The 21,175-nt window shown below is 35.1% G+C and overlaps 1 protein-coding gene across 4 annotated transcripts in view; it reads right to left on the bottom strand.

Annotated features, from left to right (window-relative positions):
- Positions 1 to 21,175, bottom strand: part of MAN1A2 (mannosidase alpha class 1A member 2) — a 165,824-nt gene that overhangs the window by 81,658 nt on the left and 62,991 nt on the right. For all 4 annotated transcript variants that reach the window (XM_060139225.1, XM_060139226.1, XM_060139224.1 and 1 more), the window contains exons 4-5: positions 7,885 to 8,003; positions 2,451 to 2,531 (exon numbers count right to left, since the gene is read on the bottom strand). In XM_060139225.1, the coding sequence (XP_059995208.1) occupies positions 2,451 to 2,531; positions 7,885 to 8,003 (200 nt within the window). The remainder of the gene's footprint in view (positions 1 to 2,450; positions 2,532 to 7,884; positions 8,004 to 21,175) is intronic.

Genomic DNA, 21,175 nt, shown 5'->3' on the forward strand with positions numbered 1-21,175 from the left:
AAGGTGCTCAACATAGTTTGTCATTAGAGAAAAGTAAAATAAAACCACAATGAGATAATAATACACACCTATTAGAACAGCTAAAAATAATAAAGAAACTCTCAATACCAATTACTGGTCATGATGGAAGGCAACTATTTGAAAAAGTCTGGGGAATTCTTCCAAAGTTTACTTACCATTTGATCCAGCAATCCCACTTCTAGATAGTTACCCAAGAGAAATAAAAATTTATGATCCCACAGAATCCTAATGCAAATATTTATAGCAGCTTTATTCAGAATCTCCAAAACTAAAAACCAATCCATTGGTGAATGGATAAACTGTTAGAGCCACACAATGGAATACCATTCAGCAGTAAAAAGGAATGAATTACTAAATACATGAATAAATCTCAAGTGCATTGTGCTACATGAAAGAAGCCAGTACTCCTTACTGTATGAACAGAAAACAGATCAGTCGTTACCAGAGGCTGGTGGTAGTATGCGGGGTAACTATAAAATGGTAAAAGGGAATTTTCTGGGATGATAGAATTCTTCTATATCTTACTTGTGCTGGTGCTTACTAAATTTTATGCATTCTCAAAACTCAAAGAAGTATACACTAAAGTGGGTGAATTTTACTCTATATAATAATACATCAATAAACCTGACCAAAAAATCCTATCAATTAATTTACAATGATTTTATTCATATAAGCTAGGTCAGAGTTTCTCAAAGTACAGAATCAGCATTTCCAAAATCACCTTTAACACAGAGTACTTTATTAAAACCATAAATAATGGTTTCCACCTCAAACCAACTGAATTTCAGTCCTGTGAGCAGGGCTTGGAATCTTCATTTTTATAAAGCACGCTATGTGACCCTGAAACACACTGAAGTTCGAAAACCTCTTTGCCAGAATATGAACCTTTTATTTTATTAAATGGGAACTGAAGTGTTCTGACAATTGAAACATAGGTTGGAGGTATAATCAAATTACATAGTAAAGGCTGACAGTAAAATCATATATTAAGATAAATGTTATTTATCTAATATTATATATTAAATACCATCATCTTCAAACATATTTCTTCTACAGAAAAACTTGTACATGGGTATCTCACTCTTTACACACAAAAGCATGCAAAGATAGATGAAATAGTTAAATATAAGCATATAAAATCATAAAAATCCAGAAGAAAAGTAGAAATATTTGTTTTATAATGATACAGCCATAGGGAAGGCTTTCTAAAGACCAAAATCTAGAAGCCATAAGGGGAAAAACAATCCTAAAAATGACCACTTTAAAGTTAAACACAAAAAATAAAAACTGAAGACAATATAAAAATCCATCTTTACAATACATATAATAAAAAGTGAGTTTTCTTAAATTTACAAAGCTATCTTACAATCATTTAGGCCAACAAATCAATTAAATCTATGTGCCAAGGAGTTTCTCAGAAAACAAAACAGAAATGACTATAACCTCTTCCTTTAGCTTCTCTTTCTCGCACTCTCCAAGCCCACTCTTTAACCCATCTGAGTAGTAAAAAGCAATTTCCTACACCCACTTCCCCATCACCGTAAGTCTCAAGTGTGTCTGTGTGTATTACACCAAGACTTCCATAAAGAAGAATTCAGAGCTGTTGTTTTGTTTTGTTTTAATTTACAACAATAAATTGCATTCAATTTCTAAATAGGCAGTTATATTAATTAATTTTTGCACTTAGGAGGATCCATATTCATTCTTACTGATTCATTCCTTAATTCTAATCTTATTAATGTATTTTCTACTTTTGTTTCAACCATGTAATTAATTGCAATGGTAAGTCCTGGAGAAGGATAACTCTTACAGAGGAGACACAGTATATATAGTGCTAGGATCTGTGATGAATTTGTTTCACTGAGATTCTCAAAATGGAAAAATCATTATTCCCAAGAAACAGAGCTCTACCTGAAGATCTAGTTATTTCAGCAAACCTGTAGATTAGTCCAATACTGGACAATTTAAAAAGACGACATGGGGCTTCCCTGGTGGCACAGTGGTTAAGAATCCGCCTGCCAATGCAGGGCACACGGGTTCGAGCCCTTGTCCGGGAAGATCCCACATGCCACGGAGCAACTAAGCCTGTGCGCCACAGCTACTGAGCCTGTGCTCTAGAGCTCGCAAGTCACAACTACCGAGCCGAAGTACTGCAACTACTGAAGCCCGCACGCCTAGAGCCCATGCTCCGCAACAAGAGAAGCCACCACAATGGGGAGCCTGCGCACAGCAACGAAGAGGAGCCCCTGCTCAATGCAACTAGAGAAAGCCTGTGCGCAGCAATGAAGACCCAACACAGCCAAAAATAAAAATAAATAAAATAAATAAATTCATAAAAAAAATAAAAAGACGACATGAAATCTTTCATTTTACTAAATTCCATTCACAACCCTTTCCCCCCAAACAACGTATTACTTGATTTTGCTCACCTCCTCTCCTGAAAGGTAATATGCTGCAAGTAGGCCTCCAATAAATCGAATGTTGACTTCAAACACAGACACCTCTGAATTCTGTGAAAACATATTGAAAATATTCACATATACATAAATCTGTAAAGGTTTCAAAATATCTTCAATCCTTCATATGTTTCTCACAAACATGCTGGGGAGAATGGTTTTTTCCACTTTCTATGTCTTCGTTTCTCATGCAACTGCAATCTCACCTCCCGTTTGTTAATGTTACTGAAACTCCTCTACTGCTGTCAGCACAGCTTCCTAATTGCCATAACCAATGGGCCATTTTCATGTGCCTTACATATTATTGTGAAATTATCAAGATATTTGATGCTATTGACTATTCTCCCTCATGAAAGCCTCTACTTCTTGAATTTTGGAAGTGTTCTCTCTACTGGTCCCTTTCTGTTCTAATCACTACACTATAACGTCCATTTTTACTTCTATCTCTCCTCATGAATTTTAAATGTTTTTCTAGTATATGTAACTTAATCAATGTTAAAGGAGGTACCAAAAAATAATGGCAAGATGATAGATTTTTCAATTAATAATGTTGAAAAAACTGACTCCTAGGTAATAACTGAAATAAAAAAGTAGAAAAAATGTGACAATATATCTATACTTCCTTGAGAAAGCAGGTACTTTGTAAGCATAAAATCAATAGCATTGATAACAAATGATGATAGAAGGACTTGAATTTCCCCATAATGAAAATTACCTATAAGAAAAAAAATCATGAACAAAATTAAAAGGCAAACGACAAATGGAACGAAATTTGCCACAAGTATAGCAGTATTAATAACCCTACCACATAGAGTCTATAGGTTTGTATTTAGATATGGATAAAGATATTGCTGAAGAAGATTCTAATGCATGGAAAGAAATTAGAAGTGGCAAAGAAAATAACCAAAGAATCCACAGAATATACAAAACTGACTAACAGAAAAATAACATTCATAATTAATTTTTAAGTAAAAATTAAAAGGAAATATATATTACCCTGAAGTCTTTCCAACATTCATAGGCAGAAGACATCATTTGCTAACACAAGCATAATTCTCTAATATAGAATATTCACAATATAATGTAATTTTTTAATAACATAACTGTTATCCTACCCCATCCTCAAAAGCAAAGTGGTTTATACTACTTCATATATTCCCAATACATAGCATACTGCAGGGTACATAGTAGACATTCACTAAATATACAGAGGAAGGAAAAGAGGGAGAGAGGGCCTCTCTCCACTCCCTAGAACAATAATACCATCCTTACCCTCTTCTCAGCACTCTACTTATTCAGCACCATATAGTTACAGTGGTGAACCTTTTAAATCTAAAGTTAGCATAGGTTACTACTCTGTGCAAAATCTTACAATGACTTCTGGTTACACTCAGTAAAATGACTTACTAGACCCAACATAATCTGATTCCCCACAACCTCTCTGACATCATCTCCTACCAATGTCCCTCTGGCTCACTTTTTTATTACCCAGCGGGTCTACCTGCTGTTTGAGAACTGTCAAACTCACTTCTGTGTCAGTCTTTATACTTTACCTGCAGATCTCTGAGCAAATTTCACTTAGAAAGTTTTTCTGACCACACAATATAAAATTGTGAAGTAATCCCTCATCACTAATATTCCTTACTCTGTACTATTTCCCCAATTAACACTTATCATCATCTGAATATTATATAATTCTCATTTGTAAAATCCATACCTTCCCTCACAAGAGACAGAAGATAAGAAAAGTTTCTAGAGGGAGAGAAGGGAGAGACTGAGGGAGAGGCATTATTCACAGGAGAAATGACTGAGAATCTTTCTAAATTGATGAAAACAAAAGTCCTCAGACTGATAAAACATGAGTCCTTTAAGGAATAGTCTAAATACAGAATGGTAATGGAATTACAGAACAACAAAGCAAAAAAAAAGAAAATGTTAAAACAAGGGGAAAAAAGACAGATTACCTTTTAAATATTAAACTGATAGCATACTTTTCAATAGCATAACAGAAACAGGAAGACAATAGAACTGTATCTTTAAAAGGTTAAGAGAAAATAGTCATCAACCTCTAATTCTATACTCAGCTATAATATCTATTAGGAGAAAGCTTGGATCTCTCATACCCACATGGCTTCCCTTGGGTCTCTTCTCAGAAACGTCACCTTCAATATCCAATGGATATAAAATAGCAACCTCTCACCACCACTTACTCCAATCCTACTTACTCTTCTTTAAGAGTAAGCACTTATCACTATCTGACATGCTATATTCAATATATCTTGAATATGTATTTATTGCTTTTCTCCTCAAACTAGAATAGAAACTAGTATAAACTAGAGATAAGACTCTGTTTTGTTAATTCCTGTATCCACAGATTTAGAACAGTGTCTGTCACAGAGAAGGCACTCAATAAATATATTGATTGATTTATTCATTACTTAATTTGGAAGTTTCAACTACAAGTTGGGACCAACTAGACAACAATTACACATAAGACAAGAGGGAGATGAGCTAAATTAAAGCATTCTAAGATGTTTTTCAGAAGAAGGATAGAGAAAATGATTAATTTTAAACTTTGGTAAGTATACCAAATAGTATAATAGTATACCTATTAAAATTTTAAGGGTAACCCCAAAATGAATGGAAATGGAAAGTATAAAGTCAAACTAGTAGAGGGAAAAAGAGACATGAAGTAATTTAATCCAAATAAGATAGACAGAAAATAAAGGCAAATGATATAGGTAGCAAAACAATGACTGAAGATTCAACTCTAAAAATATGTTATATTAAATGTAAATATTTCAAGCTTAACAGTTAAAAGACTCCAAGACTGGATAAAAATAACAAAATCTAAATACGCACTATATGTAAAATATAGAGCTAAAACATATGACACAGAAAGGGTAAAAGTGAAAGAATGGAAAATGACTGTGCTGATTATTAAGCTATTTTTTCTCAGCTTCAAATCCATCCTTCTACACTCTACTTCAGTATACTGAAACTAGAACTATTCAAATGCATCTGGCTTCCTTATAAGCCCTGCTGATGATAGAAGGTTCTACAAAGGTCATACAAAGCTGAAGGAAGAAAAAGGAACTTATTCCTTCCAGTCTCCTTCTAGTTTCTGACAGTGTCAAACCAGCCATGGTTCTTCACCCTGGTGGTGGCAGGTGGTTCCAGGTTACAGTTCCCCTGCCACAGACACATTCCCTAAATCAGCCTCCTTGTGCCCTTCAGAGATACCAAGCTCTAACTAGGTACCCCCTCCTCAGAGGTCTGAGTCCCAGGTCTGAGAAGCCCCTTTTAAGAACTCCTAAGGTATCAAAAACAGAGTCCCAGCTAGTAAATTTTAATGATCTCAACCTCTTCCCATTGTTCTCACAGTTCCAGGCATGGCAGCCATTTATTGTAGTTACTACCTCTTGTAATACCACAATGTTCCCTTTCTGTCTTTTCAGTGCCCCATTACTTGGTTAACAATTCTAAACACTAAATCCTCTAATTAAAAAAACTGTCCAGTTCTGGTTCTTGATTGAGCCAACTGACACAATGATATACCAACAAATTATGAGGTATAATAAAGCTGCCATATTAACAAACAGGAGTATTTGAGATTCACAAATGTCAATTCTCGCCAAATTAATCTATAAATTGAATGCAATCCTCATCAAAATTTCAACACAGTTTTTCCAGAGCTTAAAAGAAGAACTGAGAATTGCTAAGATAATTTCCTAGTAGAATAAGATCAGATATCAAGATTCAGCTATAGATATTAAGCTTTTCTTATAAAACTAGTTAAGAATATAATAAATATTTAGACTACTGAAATATTGACGTAGGGATAAAGAGAAAAGCCAGTAGAAAAGAATAGAGTAATATAACTAATACATGACTAATGTGGCATGTATAAATAGTAGAGAAATAAATGTGCTAGGATCAATTGAGAGTTGCCTATCTTAACCTACCCACAAACTCAACTATGTAAGGACTAAAAACCTAAATGCAAAAGCAGAACTTTAGAACACTTAGAATTAAGTACAAGAATATATCTTCATGACCTTGAAGTACATAATCTCTAAGAGCTACATAACTATACAGGGGAAAAAACCCTGCATTTCTCAATCCCCTTTTACAGTAAGGTGGGGCCACATTAGTTAGATTCACTCAATAATACACAAGCAAAAATGGGGTAACCAACTTCTGAGCAGTCACATATCTTTCCTCTACCCCTTCCTCCTTTATGCCACTGGAAGGTTTATCTACCTTATCTTGAGGAATCATCTTGTACCATGAGGTTGAAGCTTTATACTGAAGTTGACAGAATAATAAGACAAAGGATCCTAGGTCCTTGGTCATCGAGGAGCTACCCAAACCAGCCCTAAACTGTTTATCTTTGTACTTGACTTGCATGAAAGAGAAATGAACATGTATCTTGCTTAAGCTATTTTATACTAGATTTTCTGTCATTCACAGCCAAACCTAAACCTGATAATAAAAACTGTTCTGAGCTATGTCCAAAATGCTAAAATAATAGAAAAGAAAGTAATCAGTTTTTGTCTAATTACCATCAGGAAAGGCTAATGATACAGAGTTTGAATGATACAGAGTTTGCCAAAGAGAAAAACAGATAAGGAGTGGCTTCTCACTACAGTCAGAAGGAACAGCAAGTAAAAATATCATGAAAGATGAAAATGAATACGACAAAAGAGTCCACACATCTTTTAGGTGAAGACTGGTAACAAAGAAAATAACTGCTAACATTTACTGAACACCGAATATGTACCAGATTATTTCAAATAATCCTCACAATATTGCAATAGGATAGCAATTTTATGACAGGTTTAGAAGGAATAAGTAGCACTTACTTATAGGTAGGTTTCCCAAATATCACTAGAATTGTGACTGTGCTGGGCTTCAAACCTAAGGAGCACTACTTAACAACTATGCCAAAATGCTGGAAGGATGAGCATGTACCTAACTATGAAGGCGCTTCAAAACTGTGCCAAAGCCACAACACTGTAAATCAACTATACTTCAATTTAAAAAATAAAATAGATTTTAAAAAAAATGTTTAAAAAAACTGTGCCAATCATTATTTCTTTAAAAAATAATAAAACACTTAATATTTATAAAGTAATTTATGGTTTCCTGATGTTTCTAATTCAATGTGCTTTTTCTCCCTAACTCTTGCCTTAACACATGCAACACATTACCTTAAATGATAAGGGTAAGAAAAGGAAAAGGAAAATGGTGAGAAAGGGTGTTTATTTTACACAAAAATTGAACTGACAGTCGCAAAAGAAGAAGGGGGACTTAGGATTTCCTTAAACTGCTAGTATAACACTCAAAACTATTGTTACAGTGTCTTTTCATAGTCAATGGAATAAATTATGAATTGTATACTCACCACGCTGAAATCAAGGTTGTTTTCGATCCATTTTTGCCCATCTCGGAATTCATCATGAAGTCCCATAATATAAAGGGTATCCAAAGCATCTACTATAGTAGCACCCATTTGTGAACTTCCTATATATGGGGGGAAAATGTCATTAAAAAGATGCCCTTCATACAAGGTCTATTTTAATTTTTTATAGTTAAAAAGTAAATCAGGACTTCCCTGATGGCACAGTGGTTAAGAATCCGCCTGCCAATGCAGGGGACACGGGTTCAAGCCCTGGTCCGGGAAGATTCCACATGTCGTGGAGCAACTAAGCCCGTGCGCCACAACTACTGAGCCTGCACTCTAGAGACCGTGAGCCACAACTACTGGGCCCGTGTGCCACAACTACTGAAACCTATGAGCCTAGAGCCTGTGCTCTGCAACAAGAGAAGCCACAGCAATGAGAAGCCCACACACCACAACCAAGAGTAGCGCCCGCTCGCTGCAACTAGAGAAAGCCCCACGCAGCAACGAAGACCCAATGCAGCCAAAAATACAAATAAATAAACTGTTTTTAAAAAAAGTAAATCAAAGTAGAAATATAAGGATAAAAAAATACTCAACATGGTTCACTTTTCCATAAGAATAGATAATATACATTGTTTAAAACATTTTCCTAAAGATGACACATTGATAACTAATAGGAAGATAAAGGAAAACTAAAATTATAATTCTCCTTAATTTTCTTCCTGGTCAGAAAATGAGATCTATCTACTTAACTGAGATAGATTGGGGGAAAAAAATAAAGAGGATTAATTTAAGAAATGGGGACGGTGGTTCAAGATGATAAGCTAAGTCATAAGACAACCAGGAACCATGCTCTTTTGGTACAAATTCATAGAAAGGTCAAAAAATATACTTAAAATAATACTAAAAGTATAACAAGGCTATATAACCGTGATGGAATATAAACTATAATAGTCCTTAACAATCAAAAAGCAGGTAGAACATATTTAAAAAGAAGTCATAAAATAAAATGTGAGTAGAGAAAATCAAAATAGTAAGATCTACCCATCTTCAAGAAAGAGATCATCTTGATCTTAAAAGAAAATGTTTCAGGGAGGGAGGAACTAATTCAACAGAGCTAGCCTAACTGATACCAAAAACAGATACTGTAAACACAAGAAAACAGAACAGGCCAATCCTACTAATGAATATAACTGCAAATATCCTGAATAAGATACTAGCAAGACAAATCTAGTAGTGTAGTAAAAGAACAAATAACATGGAGCAGCTGGGTCCTCCCTAACCCCAGGAATTCAACTATTATCTCTACCTTCTGAGAATGAAAATCACCCACACAGCTTATTGTCTACATTAACATGACTTTACTCTTACAGTCTTCATCAACATGAGTTTACTCTTCCAGAAAACTCTTGCTCAGAAAGAGAGAAGCTGCAAAATAAGTTATTGTTGATTCCAGGAACTTCTTGAAAGATCCATCAACTCTTTAACAGAAAGTATCAAATGATGGTTAACACTCTAAAACTCTAAACCTCTTGCCTCCAAATTCTCCACTCACCAATCCAAAATTATTACATCATGATCCTTACCCAATCATAACCAAGCCATAATCAACCATAACTCTCCAACTGAAAGGCCCTTGTTAAACAAGACTTAAAATCTCAATATATATTTCAACTTTGTCCTTCCTCGTCTGACAGGCTTACTATGGCTCTGGTGAGGTAGTGATCTTCCTTACCATGGTAAGCATTAAACTGAGCTTTGTCTTATCAACAAGTTATCTTGGTGATATTTTAGGAGTCAGCATTCGACACTACTTAGGTTCACATTTTCCATTTAGTATTCCTTCTTTTCTTTCCTTTTTAATTCCATTCCTTTTTCTCCTAAATAAATAGTGTTTTCTTGTGATGGTTTAAGGCTATACAAATTTGTTCTTATAATGACTGTCCTCAACCTACATCACATTTTCTTATTCATGTGCTCCTAATAATTTCTTCAACTTATCAAGAAGTATATCTTCCCACTAATAAAACAAGTACTACACCACACTCTGATAAATCCCTTGGTCTTCTCTCCACTCAGTTCCCTTCATGTTGATATTAACTGGGTTATTACAGACATACTTTCCCTTTTCTTTTCTTGTTCCTCAGCTTTTAATTAAGATAATAAAAATTTTATCAAGCCATTTAGTCACCCATATATCCCTATCTCTTGCATAATCATCTGAATTAAATATGTACCTCTTTTTATTTTTGTATTTTGTCCACAACATCATCCTTATTTTAAATCCTTAGGAGTCCCTGTTTTTGTTCTTATTTCAATTTTTATAGGTAGTTATGCTCAGTTCTCTAGTTATTTATTTAGCTCTGTAAGTGCATGCTCCTCTAAGGTGCTGACTACTCTGAAATGGAAAAAGGCCTGACCCACATATTTATACCAATTCTAGTTGGTTCCACAAGGAGAGGTTTGTGCCACGAGCTAAACAGCACAATGAAGAAAAAGGCAAAACTGAAATTACTGGCTATCACTGTGAGTGCTTATCTAGACAACTCAAGGTTTCAACTGGAAAAAATTAAAGGGTCTAAAACTACACTTGGGTCAAATAAGAATTAAAATATGACACAAAAGAATATATAAAGCATTAATAAAGATTTATTACAAGAACATAGGAGTCAACTGAACCAGTTCTCTGAGAAAAACTCATAACTTAAAAATTGTATACTATTTAATGAGAACAAATGAAAATGTTCTACTAAGAAAATAAGAAAAAGAATGATAAACTTGAGCAACGAAGTAGAAGAATCAGAAAAGCTAACGAAATAAATGAATTAGGAATAAAGAAAACTGTCAAAATAATAAATTCAAGAGATGGTTCTATGAAAAGAACTATACAATAAATCTAGGACCAACTGATTTTTTAAAAGTAGTCATGTGAATATAAAAACACAAAAAAAGGAATTGAGAGTATATTAAAAGGCAGATACAAAGGAAATTAAGAAAACTATTTTTAAAAAAGCCTAATTTAGCCATATCGTCCCAATAAATTTGAAAATGAGTGGAGTTGACAATTTTCTAAGAAAATAGGTATTATTTTGACTTATGAAAAAGGAAATAGAAAATCTAGATAAGCAGACCAAGAAACAGGAAATTGAGAAATTTTCAAAGAGCTACACACTATAAAAGTATCACACTCTAGAAGTTTCATAGAATAAATTCTACTTTAATTTTAAGGATGATAACTTCGACATAAATTTTGACAGAACATAGGAAAAGAAAGCTTAAAATTCAACTTAACGAATTCTGCATACCACTGATGCAAAAATATAATTTAGTAAGAAAAATAAAACTATTATCTGATCTCACTCATGAGCATCCTGGAAATATTTAGGAACAGGCTTGCTGGGGGGTATAGTAAGTTTGTGTTTATGAGAGACTGACAAACTGCTCTCCAGAGTGTACCACTGTATACTCCCAGCAGCAATGTATGAGAGGTCTAGTTGTTCCATCATCCTTCTCAGTATTTGACATTGTTGGTCTTTTTAATTTTATTCATTCTACTGGGTATACAGGATTTTGCATTGTGGTTTGAATTTTAATTTCCCTGGTGACTGATGTGCTTATTGGCTACTCATTTACTTTCTTTGGTGAATTATTGGTGAATTATTTATATATTCTGAATACATCCTTATACATGTATCACAAATATTTTCTCCAATTCTGGGGCTTGCTTTTTCATTTCCTTAATGTCTTCTGGAAAGCAGAAATTTTTTATTTTCATGAACTCCAATTTAGCAATTTTTTTTCCTTAATGGTTTATTCCTTTTGTATTCTAAAAATTCTTTGCTCACCTCAAGGTCACAAAGATCTTCTCAAATATATATATATATATTTTTTTTGCGTTACGCGGGCCTCTCACTGTTGTGGCCTCTCCCGTTGCGGAGCACAGGCTCCAGACGCGCAGGCTCAGCGGCCATGGCTCACGGGCCCAGCCGCTCCGTGGCATGTGGGATCTTCCCGGACCGGGGCACGAACCCGTGTCCCCTGCATAGGCAGGCAGACTCTCAACCACTGTGCCACCAGGGAAGCCCTCAAATATTTTTTACTGGAAGTTTTTTTTTTTTTTTTTAATTGTTAATTTTTATTTATTTATTTTTTTGCGGTACGCGGGCCTCTCACTGTTGTGGCCTCTCCCGTTGCGGAGCACAGGCTCCGGATGCGCAGGCTCAGCGGCCGTGGCTCACGGGCCCAGCTGCTCCGCGGCACGTGGGATCTTCCTGGACCGGGGCACGAACCCGTGTCCCCTGCATCGGCAGGCGGACTCTCAACCACTGCGCCACCAGGGAAGTCCCTACTGGAAGTTTTATACTTTATGTTTTTATGTTTAGATCTATGACTCATTTCAAGTTCATTTTTCTATACAATGTTGAAGAGTTAAGGTTTTTATTTTTCTACATGAATATATAACTGACCCAACACCACTTATTAGAAAGACTTACCTATAACCCACTGAAAGCACCCTTGTTGAAAATCAATTAAAAATGTATGTGCAGTTCTATTTCTATTCTTTTCCAGTGATCTCTATGTCTATCTTTACGCTAAAACCATACTGTCCTCATTACTGAAGATTTACAGTAAATCGTAGAATCAAGTAGTGTAAATCCTTCAACTTTGTTCTTTTTTAAAAATTATTTTGATTATTGTACATACTTTGTGTTTTCATACAGATTTTAGAATCAGCCTATCAATTTATGTGGAAAGGTCATTTTTACTTAGATTGCTTTAAATCTAAATATGGATTTCAAGAGAACTAACATCTCAACAATACGGAGTATTCCAACTCATACAGGCATCTCTCTCCTTTAAGTCCTTTTAAATTTCTTTCAATAATCACAGTTTTCAGTGTACAGACTTTGCACATAGTTTGTTAAATTCATCCACACGTACTTCATATTTTTATGCTACTGCAAATGGTATTATTTTAAAATTGTACTTACAACTGTTTATTGCTAGTATCTAGAAATATAATTTATTTTGTATATCAAACTTGTATCATATGGCCTCATTACTAAATTTGTTTTCATTCTAGTACTTTTTTATTGTTGTTTGGTAGATTCCCTAGAATTTTCTTGTGTGTGTGGGTGAGTGGGTGTGTTTTAATACTCTTTACCAGGCTAAAAAAGTTCCCTTCCAGTCCAAGTTTGCTGAGAGTTTTTATTATGGATAGATATTGAGTATTGTTAAATGCTTTTTCAGCATCTGAGATGCTCATAAAATTTTCCTCTTTTCGTCCCTTAATATCTTCAGTTATATAGACTAATTTCCAAATGTTAAACCAACCACACATTCCTTGGATAAACCCCACTCGGTCATGAGGTATTATTCTTTTTACATATTGCTGAATTACATTTACTAAGATAAATCTAATTTGGTCAAAGATTTTTGTGTCCATGTTCATGAGGAACATTGGTCGATAGTTCCCTTTTATTGCAATATCATTGTCTGGTTTGGGTATTAGGGCTTTGGTGGTCCTACCAAGGAGATATAATTATCCTAAATGTGTAAGCACCTAACAAGAGTACCTCAAAATATATAAAGCAAAAGCTGACAGAATTGAAAGGAGTAAGAAAGAAATCCAATATTTCAGTTGGGAACTTCAACACCCTTCTCTCAGTAATTGAGAGAAAATCAGCAAGAACAGAAGAAGCCTGAACAACCCCATAAACCAATGAGATCTAACTGACATTAACAGAACATTCTACACCCAATAACAGTCACTACATATATAAACATTCTTTTCAAGCACCAATGGAACATTCACCAAGACAGGCCATATTCTGGGTCAAAAAGTAAACCTTAAATAATTTAGAAGAATTATAATCGCACAAAGTATATTCTTTGACCATAATGGAACTAAATTAGAAATCAGTCATAGAAAGAGAAAAGAAAAATCTCTAAGCATTTAGCAATTAAACAACTTACTCAAGGGAAGTTTTAAAACATACTGAATTGAATAAAAATGAAAACACAGCACATCAAAATCTTTCAGATGCAGCTAAAGCACCACTTGGCAGAAAATTTATGGCACTAAATGCTTACACTGGAAAAGGGGATTATGAACCTATAATCTAGGCTTCTATTTCAAGAAACTAGAAAAGCAAGAACAAAAGAAACCCAAATCATGCAGAAGAGTGGAAATAACAAAGAGCAGAAATCAAAGAATTGAAAACATAAAGAAAATATACAGAAGATCAATGAAATCAAAAGTTGCTTCTTTGAAAATATCAATAAAATTGATAAACTTCTAGCAGGACAAAGAAAAATTTATTGAAAATTTATTGAAAATATCAATCAATTTGATAAACTTCTAACAGGACAAACAAAGAAAAATTATCAGTATTAGGAATGAAAGAGGGTTATAACTACAGCTGCCACAGATATTCAAAAGGTAACAAGATAATACTCCAAACAACTCTATGCACACAAAATCAGTAGCTTAGATGAAATAGACCGATTCCTCAAAATCATCAACTACCAAAACTAACCCAAGGTAAAACAGATAAACCGAATGGCCCTTATAGAGGATGTGAAATAAACTGAAGTTGTAGTTTAAAAACCTCCCAGAGAGAGGCCCGCGTACTACAAAAAAAAAAAAAAAAACCTCCCAGAAAAAGAAGCTCCAGATGCAGATGGTTTCACTGGCAAATTATATCAAAAACTTGAGAGAAATATAAAACCAACAGTACACAATCTTTTCCAGAAAAATGAAGAGCAGAGAACACTTCCAAATTCATTTTATTAGGCCAAAATTACACTGATACTGAAACAAGACAATAGTTCAAGAAAAATACAAAACAATATCCTTCCCAAAATATGAATGCAAAATCCTCAACAAAATATTAGAAATCATTAGCAAGTTATAAATATCAAGAAGAATTTATACATACACACATACACTGAAAATAAAAGGTGCACTTCAAAAAGCATTGTAAGATCAAGTAACATTCTGTTCCAAATCAAAATTCTTTTAGATGCAAAAAAATCTATTCCTAACAAAAATCTTTCAATTCTCCAGGATATCTAAGTAAAAATAATTAATTGTGACTATGAATCACTGCTGGAAAAGTTATTACCAGTGATAACTTATGTCCATCAACATTTTCCTCTTCCCACTCACAAGCTCCAGGGCTCAGCCCTAACTAGGCAAAACCAAAGGAATCTATCCCAACCCTCTGGGTATAGCTTTCAGGTCAAGGCTGGACACAAGACCCAGATAAACAAGAAACAAGGTGGTTTCTGAGAAAACCAAGTGCTCTCTTCTCTACAGTGTTCTCTTTTCTATAGATGTGTTAGTAGGAAGATATGAAGCTTCAAGTTGCTGCAGCCATCCCTCTATGAAGCCTGAAGATACAAACACAAAGAGGAAAATAGAGGAAAGAGATAAAGAAAAAGCTTAGCTGGTACCAGATCTACTCTAGAACATCATTGAGCCGATTAAATTTCTTTTTTAGTTTAAGCCATTTTGAAATGGATCTTCTGTTATCTGTACATAAAGAATCCTCTGATGCCAAGGACAAACTAGACAAAAGTCAGAGCAATATGATTTCAGTTATCATATAAAAGAATGTTTAATAGTCAAGGCTAAGAGACAGGAAATGGACACATTTTAAATTGTTTTCCTTATAATCTAGAATATTGTTAAGAGTTCAATACCTGCCTATATGTTCCTATAGTAATAGACTAGACTTTTAAAGTTCCTCCCAACTCTTAAGATTCTGATTCTGTAAAGGCATACTGATTTGGGAGGTCAAATGAGACACTCAGAACTATGACTCCTCCCTTAGACTTATTCTATTTAAATAAAAAGGTTAAAAACAGATTTTTTAAAAAAAATCTCAAATCATACTCACTAGCAAGAATATGAGACGCAGAAAAGGAACAGAGCAAGTAGGAAACAGAGTCAAACTCTTTTTTATTAATCCTTTAATAAACTAACTACATGTCTAAAAATATAAGACAAAATAAACAATAAAGGATCCATTCCCACTTAGCTTATTTGGCTGAGAAAAAAATGTAACCACTCAAAAGTTTTTCTAAAAGTATAAGCAACTAATTTTGACTACTGAAAATAATACAGATTGCATTTTCACTTTTCTACTATTTCACTGTAATTTTGTCATAATGGATTTTTCCCATGTGCTGGTATTAATTTTCTTCTATCTTTAAAGTTTACTGAAGCAGAACAAAATATCAATTAGAAGCATGAACCTTAGCACTAAGCTGCCTGTAATCAAATTGTGGCTACATTATTTACTAGCTGTGCAACCTTGAATAAGTTAGTTAACCCTAACTGTGCTTCAGTTTCCTCATCTGTAAAATGGGAACAATAATAATAGTACCTGTCTCCTAGTGCACATAAATCACTTAAATCAGTCCTTGGCATATAGCACATTTATTAGTCTGCTCAGGCTGCCATAACAAAACACCAACGACTAGGATGCTTAAACAACAGAAATTTATTTTCTCACAGTGCTGGAGGTTTGAAGACCAAGATCATGCTTCCAGTTTTTAGAGGAGCACCTTCTTCTTGGCTTGCAGATGTCCACCTTCTCACTATATCATACCCACATGGCCTTTCCTTGGTGCATGTGCAGGGGGAGAGAGAACTTGGGTGTTTCTTCCTCTTCTTTTAAGGGTACCAGCCCTATCTGATTAGGGCCCCTCGTTCAATCTTAATTACCTCTTAAAGGCTCTACCTCCAAATACAGTCACATTGGAAAGTAGAGCTTCAACATGTGAATTGATGGGGGACAAGACTCAGTCCACCACAATATGCATTATATAAATACTACAGATGTTGCTACTAATAACGTGTATGTGACTATTGTTCTAAAGGAAAATACAGTTTATTCAGAAACCCAATCACAGAATCCTAAAGCAAATAACTGACCTCATGACTCAATAAAAAGGTACAACTTTTTATTGGAAAATACTTAATTGCTACTCATTACAAGATGATCCCTCAGAAATGGTGGACCAAAACTGACAAAATATTGCTTCTGCTCTTTTAATGAGTTAAAAGGCTCATTTTGTAAAGTCACCCTTTCCATCTCTAAGCTCCTTTAATTTCTATGACCTCACAAATAACTTTGTTTACCCAGTAAATCAGCTTAATGATCCTAATGAGCGGCTGACAATAACTCACCTGACAATAATCTGAAGCTGCCACTGCCCTGGTCATCATTTAACAACCTAACTAAATAGTGGTCTACAAAGGTCACTTTTGAAGAAGTCTGACAAAAGTGCCACAACTTAAAACCACCTTTCCTAAAAAAATAAATGCTATTATTTTTAAAAAGAAAAACATTAAGTCAAAACTTACTGATTACGATTTTAACAGAATCACATTCATTTAAGAAACATTCCTTTTGCTCCCTAAAAGAAATGATTTATATTGAATTATAAGGAATAAAATTTTAAGAAGTTACCTGTGTTTAAATTCAGCAAACAGTCTTTCCTTACACAGTTATTGCAATGATTAAATAAAATAAATGTATATTATCTACCTACTACCTTGCCTAGGACGATCTATCTGATAAGTGTTACTACATTAGATGTTCTGAGAAATAAGGTTTAAAAAACCAAGCAGAAAATTAACATCCAACTCATGTTTGATACGTGTTCATATTCCAGTTTTTTACAAGGGCTCAGAGTTTACCACTGAGTTTAATATAAAAGGATGGTTACTTGCAGAGAGGATCTAATTTTAATTAATCACTAAATATAATGACTTTTAGTCCATTAATGTCTCATGTGGCATCCACAAAGCAACAGGAACTCTTCAGATCACTCTATAACCTCTGCTGAAGAAATAAACTCTATTTCATTAAGTGATAGCCACTAAATTAAATGTCACATATGAGATCTCTGGTGTCTTTGATTACCTAAAGGAAAATTTTTTTCCATTATTCCTCCATCCCAACATCTCTCAAACCCAGGAGAAATGATCTTTTCAGTGATTTTCTTTTTTGACAGAAAACAATCAAGCATCAAACAAATTATGAGAGAAATCATAGTGCTAGAAAAATTCTTCCAGAGTCACATTTTTTAAAAATGTTATTTAGATTACTGTGGTGTTGTATTACAATTACTAAAGATGATTGCCCTGCATATGACTGATGTATGTGCTTTCTGCCCCATTAATATTTTCTAGCTTTCACCTACTGTTATTTAAAAGATATCCATCACATCAAGAAGCATCTAAAATGGGGGAAAGTGAAGACTATAAAGAACAACTTGGTAATTCTCAAGACTTATCCTTGGATTAAGTAAAAGTTAAGTAAGTTAACTTACTCTTTTCAACTGATAAGTTTAACAAGAGAACTGAACTCAAGAGAGGTAGAAAGAGCAAATCCAAGTTAAACAAAGCTCTTCCCCAGGGGCTTCCCTCGTGGCGCAGTGGTTAAGAATCCACCTGCCAATGCAGGGGACACAGGTTCAATCCCTGGTCCGGGAAGATTCCACATGCCACAGAGCAGCTAAGCCTGTGCACCACAACTACTGAGCCTGAGCTCTAGAGCCCACAAGCCATAACTACCAAGCCCACGCGCCACAACTATTGAAGCCCACACACCCTAGAGCCTGCGTGCCACAACTACTAAGCCCGCATACTTCAACTAATGAAGCCCACATGCCTAGAGCCCGTGCTCCACAACAAGAGAAGCCCACACACTGCAACAAAGAGTAGCCCCTGCTTGCCGCAACCAGAGAAAGACTGCACAGCAAAGAAGACCCAACGCAGCCAAAAAAAAACCTCTTCCCAAGACCTCCATCCAGACACACACACTGTTAATTTTTCCCTTGGAACTATGAATGTAAAATATAATTCACTCAATTTACCGAATGAGTCACCTTGGCCATGTTACTTTTTTTTTTTTTTTAACATACATAGATAGCACTACTGGAATTTCCCATCCTTTTTCTCCTCCTCTAAAATGTACAAGTATCAGAATTGGTATTGTGTTGAAGATAAAAAATTACAAATTGGTACCTACCTTGCTTAAAGTAAAACAATGCAGAAAAAGCTTCAAAATACTCAAATAAATGACTAAAACATCTGTATGTAAATAGAAAATCTATCACATCTGTGTTTTCAAAAGCAACTATAACTAAATCTTGACTGAAACTTGCCAAAAAATACATGTTGCTTCAAATTATAGTTCCACAGAAATACAACAGTTCCCCCTCATCCACAGGGAATTCATCCCAAGATGTCCAGCGGATGCTTGAAAGCCTGCATAGTACTGAACTCTATATATACTATGTTTTTTCTCCTATACACACACACGTATGTTAAAGTTTAATTTATAAATGAGGCACAGTATGAGATTAACAACAGTAACTAATAATAAAACAGAACAATTATAATAATTTACTGTAACAAAAGTCATGTGAATGTGGTCTCTTTCTCTCTCTCTTCCTTAAAATATCTTATTGTACAAATTTAATGCCTTCTCCATCTTAACTAAGCACTTATTGCACTGTGGCCATAACTTGTACAGTTTAAGGTATAACAGCAAAACTAGCACAGTATTTCTTTCCTCACAATTTCACAAATAAAACATTCGTGCTTACCTTAGATCCATCAGCAAACGATTTTTTTTTTCTTTCCTTATTAAGTCAAGAACTTTCATCTTTTCACTTAAAGCAGCGGTCCCCAACCATTTTAGCACCAGGGACCAGTTTCATGGAAGACAATTCTTCCATGGGGAGCGGGGGGTGAGGGGGGGATGGTTCAGGCAGTAATGTGAGCGATGGGGAGTGGCAGATGAAGCTTCACTCGCTTGCCCGCCGCTCACTCCTGCTGTGCGGCCTGGTCCCTAACAGGCCACAGACCAGTACCGGTATTCAGGCCAGGGGTTGGGGACACCTGACTTAAAAGAAGCACTTACAGCTTCTCTTTAGCAAATCCAACTTGCTGGCATCACTACTCTTGTGGTTTGGGGCTATTATTAAGTAAAATAAGGGTCACATGAACAGAATAACTGCAATATCTCCACAGTTGATCTCATAATCCACATGGCTAATAAGTACCTAACAAGCAGGACAAAGGGATGGTTCACACCCTAGCATGGAGGGAGCAGGATGGTGCAAGATTCATCACGCTACTCAGAAAGACACACAATTTAAAATTTATGAATTATTTCTGCAATTTTCCATTTAATATTTTCACACCAAAGTTGACTATAGGTAACTGAGTACTGCACAGGGATAACAAAACCTTAGATAAGAGGGGACTACGGTACTCAGGTTTTAGAAAGTACCTAAAAAGTTAGATCCTACTTTTAAAATGAAGGTAGAAAATGAAAACAGTAATTAGAAAAAGTAAACACGAGAGCAACAGCCAGCTCTACCCACCACCAGTCCCTCCCATCAGGAAACTTGCACAATCCTCTTAGGCAGCCTCATCCACCAGAGGGCAGAAAGCAAAAGCAAGAAGAACTACAATCCTGCAGCCTGTGGAACAAAAACCACATTCATAGAAAGATAGACAAGATAAAAAGGCAGACGGCTATGCACCAGATGAAGAAACAAGATAAAATCCCAGAAAAACAACTAAATGAAGTGGAGATAGGCAACATTCCAGAAAAAGAATTCAGAATAATGACAGTGAAGAAAGTCCACGACCTTGGAAAAAGAATGGAGGCAAAGATCGAGAAGATGCCAGAAATGTTTAACAAAGACGCAGAAGAATTAAAGAACAAACAAACAGAGATAAACAATATAGTAACCAAAATGAAAAATACACTAGAAGGAATCAATAGCAGAATAACTGAGGCAGAAGAATGGATAAGTGACCTGGAAGACAGAATGGTAGAATTCACTACTGAGTAACAGAATAAAGAAAAAAGAATGAAAAGAAATGAAGACAGCCTAAAAGACCTCTGGGACAACACTAAATGCAACAACATTTGCATTATAGGGGTCCCAGAAGGAGAAGAGAGAGAGAAAGGACCCAAGAAAATATTTGAAGAGATTATAGTCGAAAACTTCCCGAACATGGGAAAGGAAATAGCCACCCAAGTCCAGGAAGCACAGCGAGTCCCATATAGGATAAACCCAAAGAGAAACATGCCGTGACACATAGTAATCAAACTGACAAAAATTAAAGATAATGGAAAATTATTGAAAGCAGCAAGGGAAAAAGGACAAATAACATACAAGGGAACCCCAATAAGGTCAACAGCTGATTTCTCGGCAGAAACTCTACAAGCCAGAAGGGAGTGGCAGGACATAT

This window comes from Lagenorhynchus albirostris, chromosome 2, assembly GCF_949774975.1.
Source record: "Lagenorhynchus albirostris chromosome 2, mLagAlb1.1, whole genome shotgun sequence".
Taxonomy (NCBI): Eukaryota; Metazoa; Chordata; class Mammalia; order Artiodactyla; family Delphinidae; genus Lagenorhynchus; species Lagenorhynchus albirostris.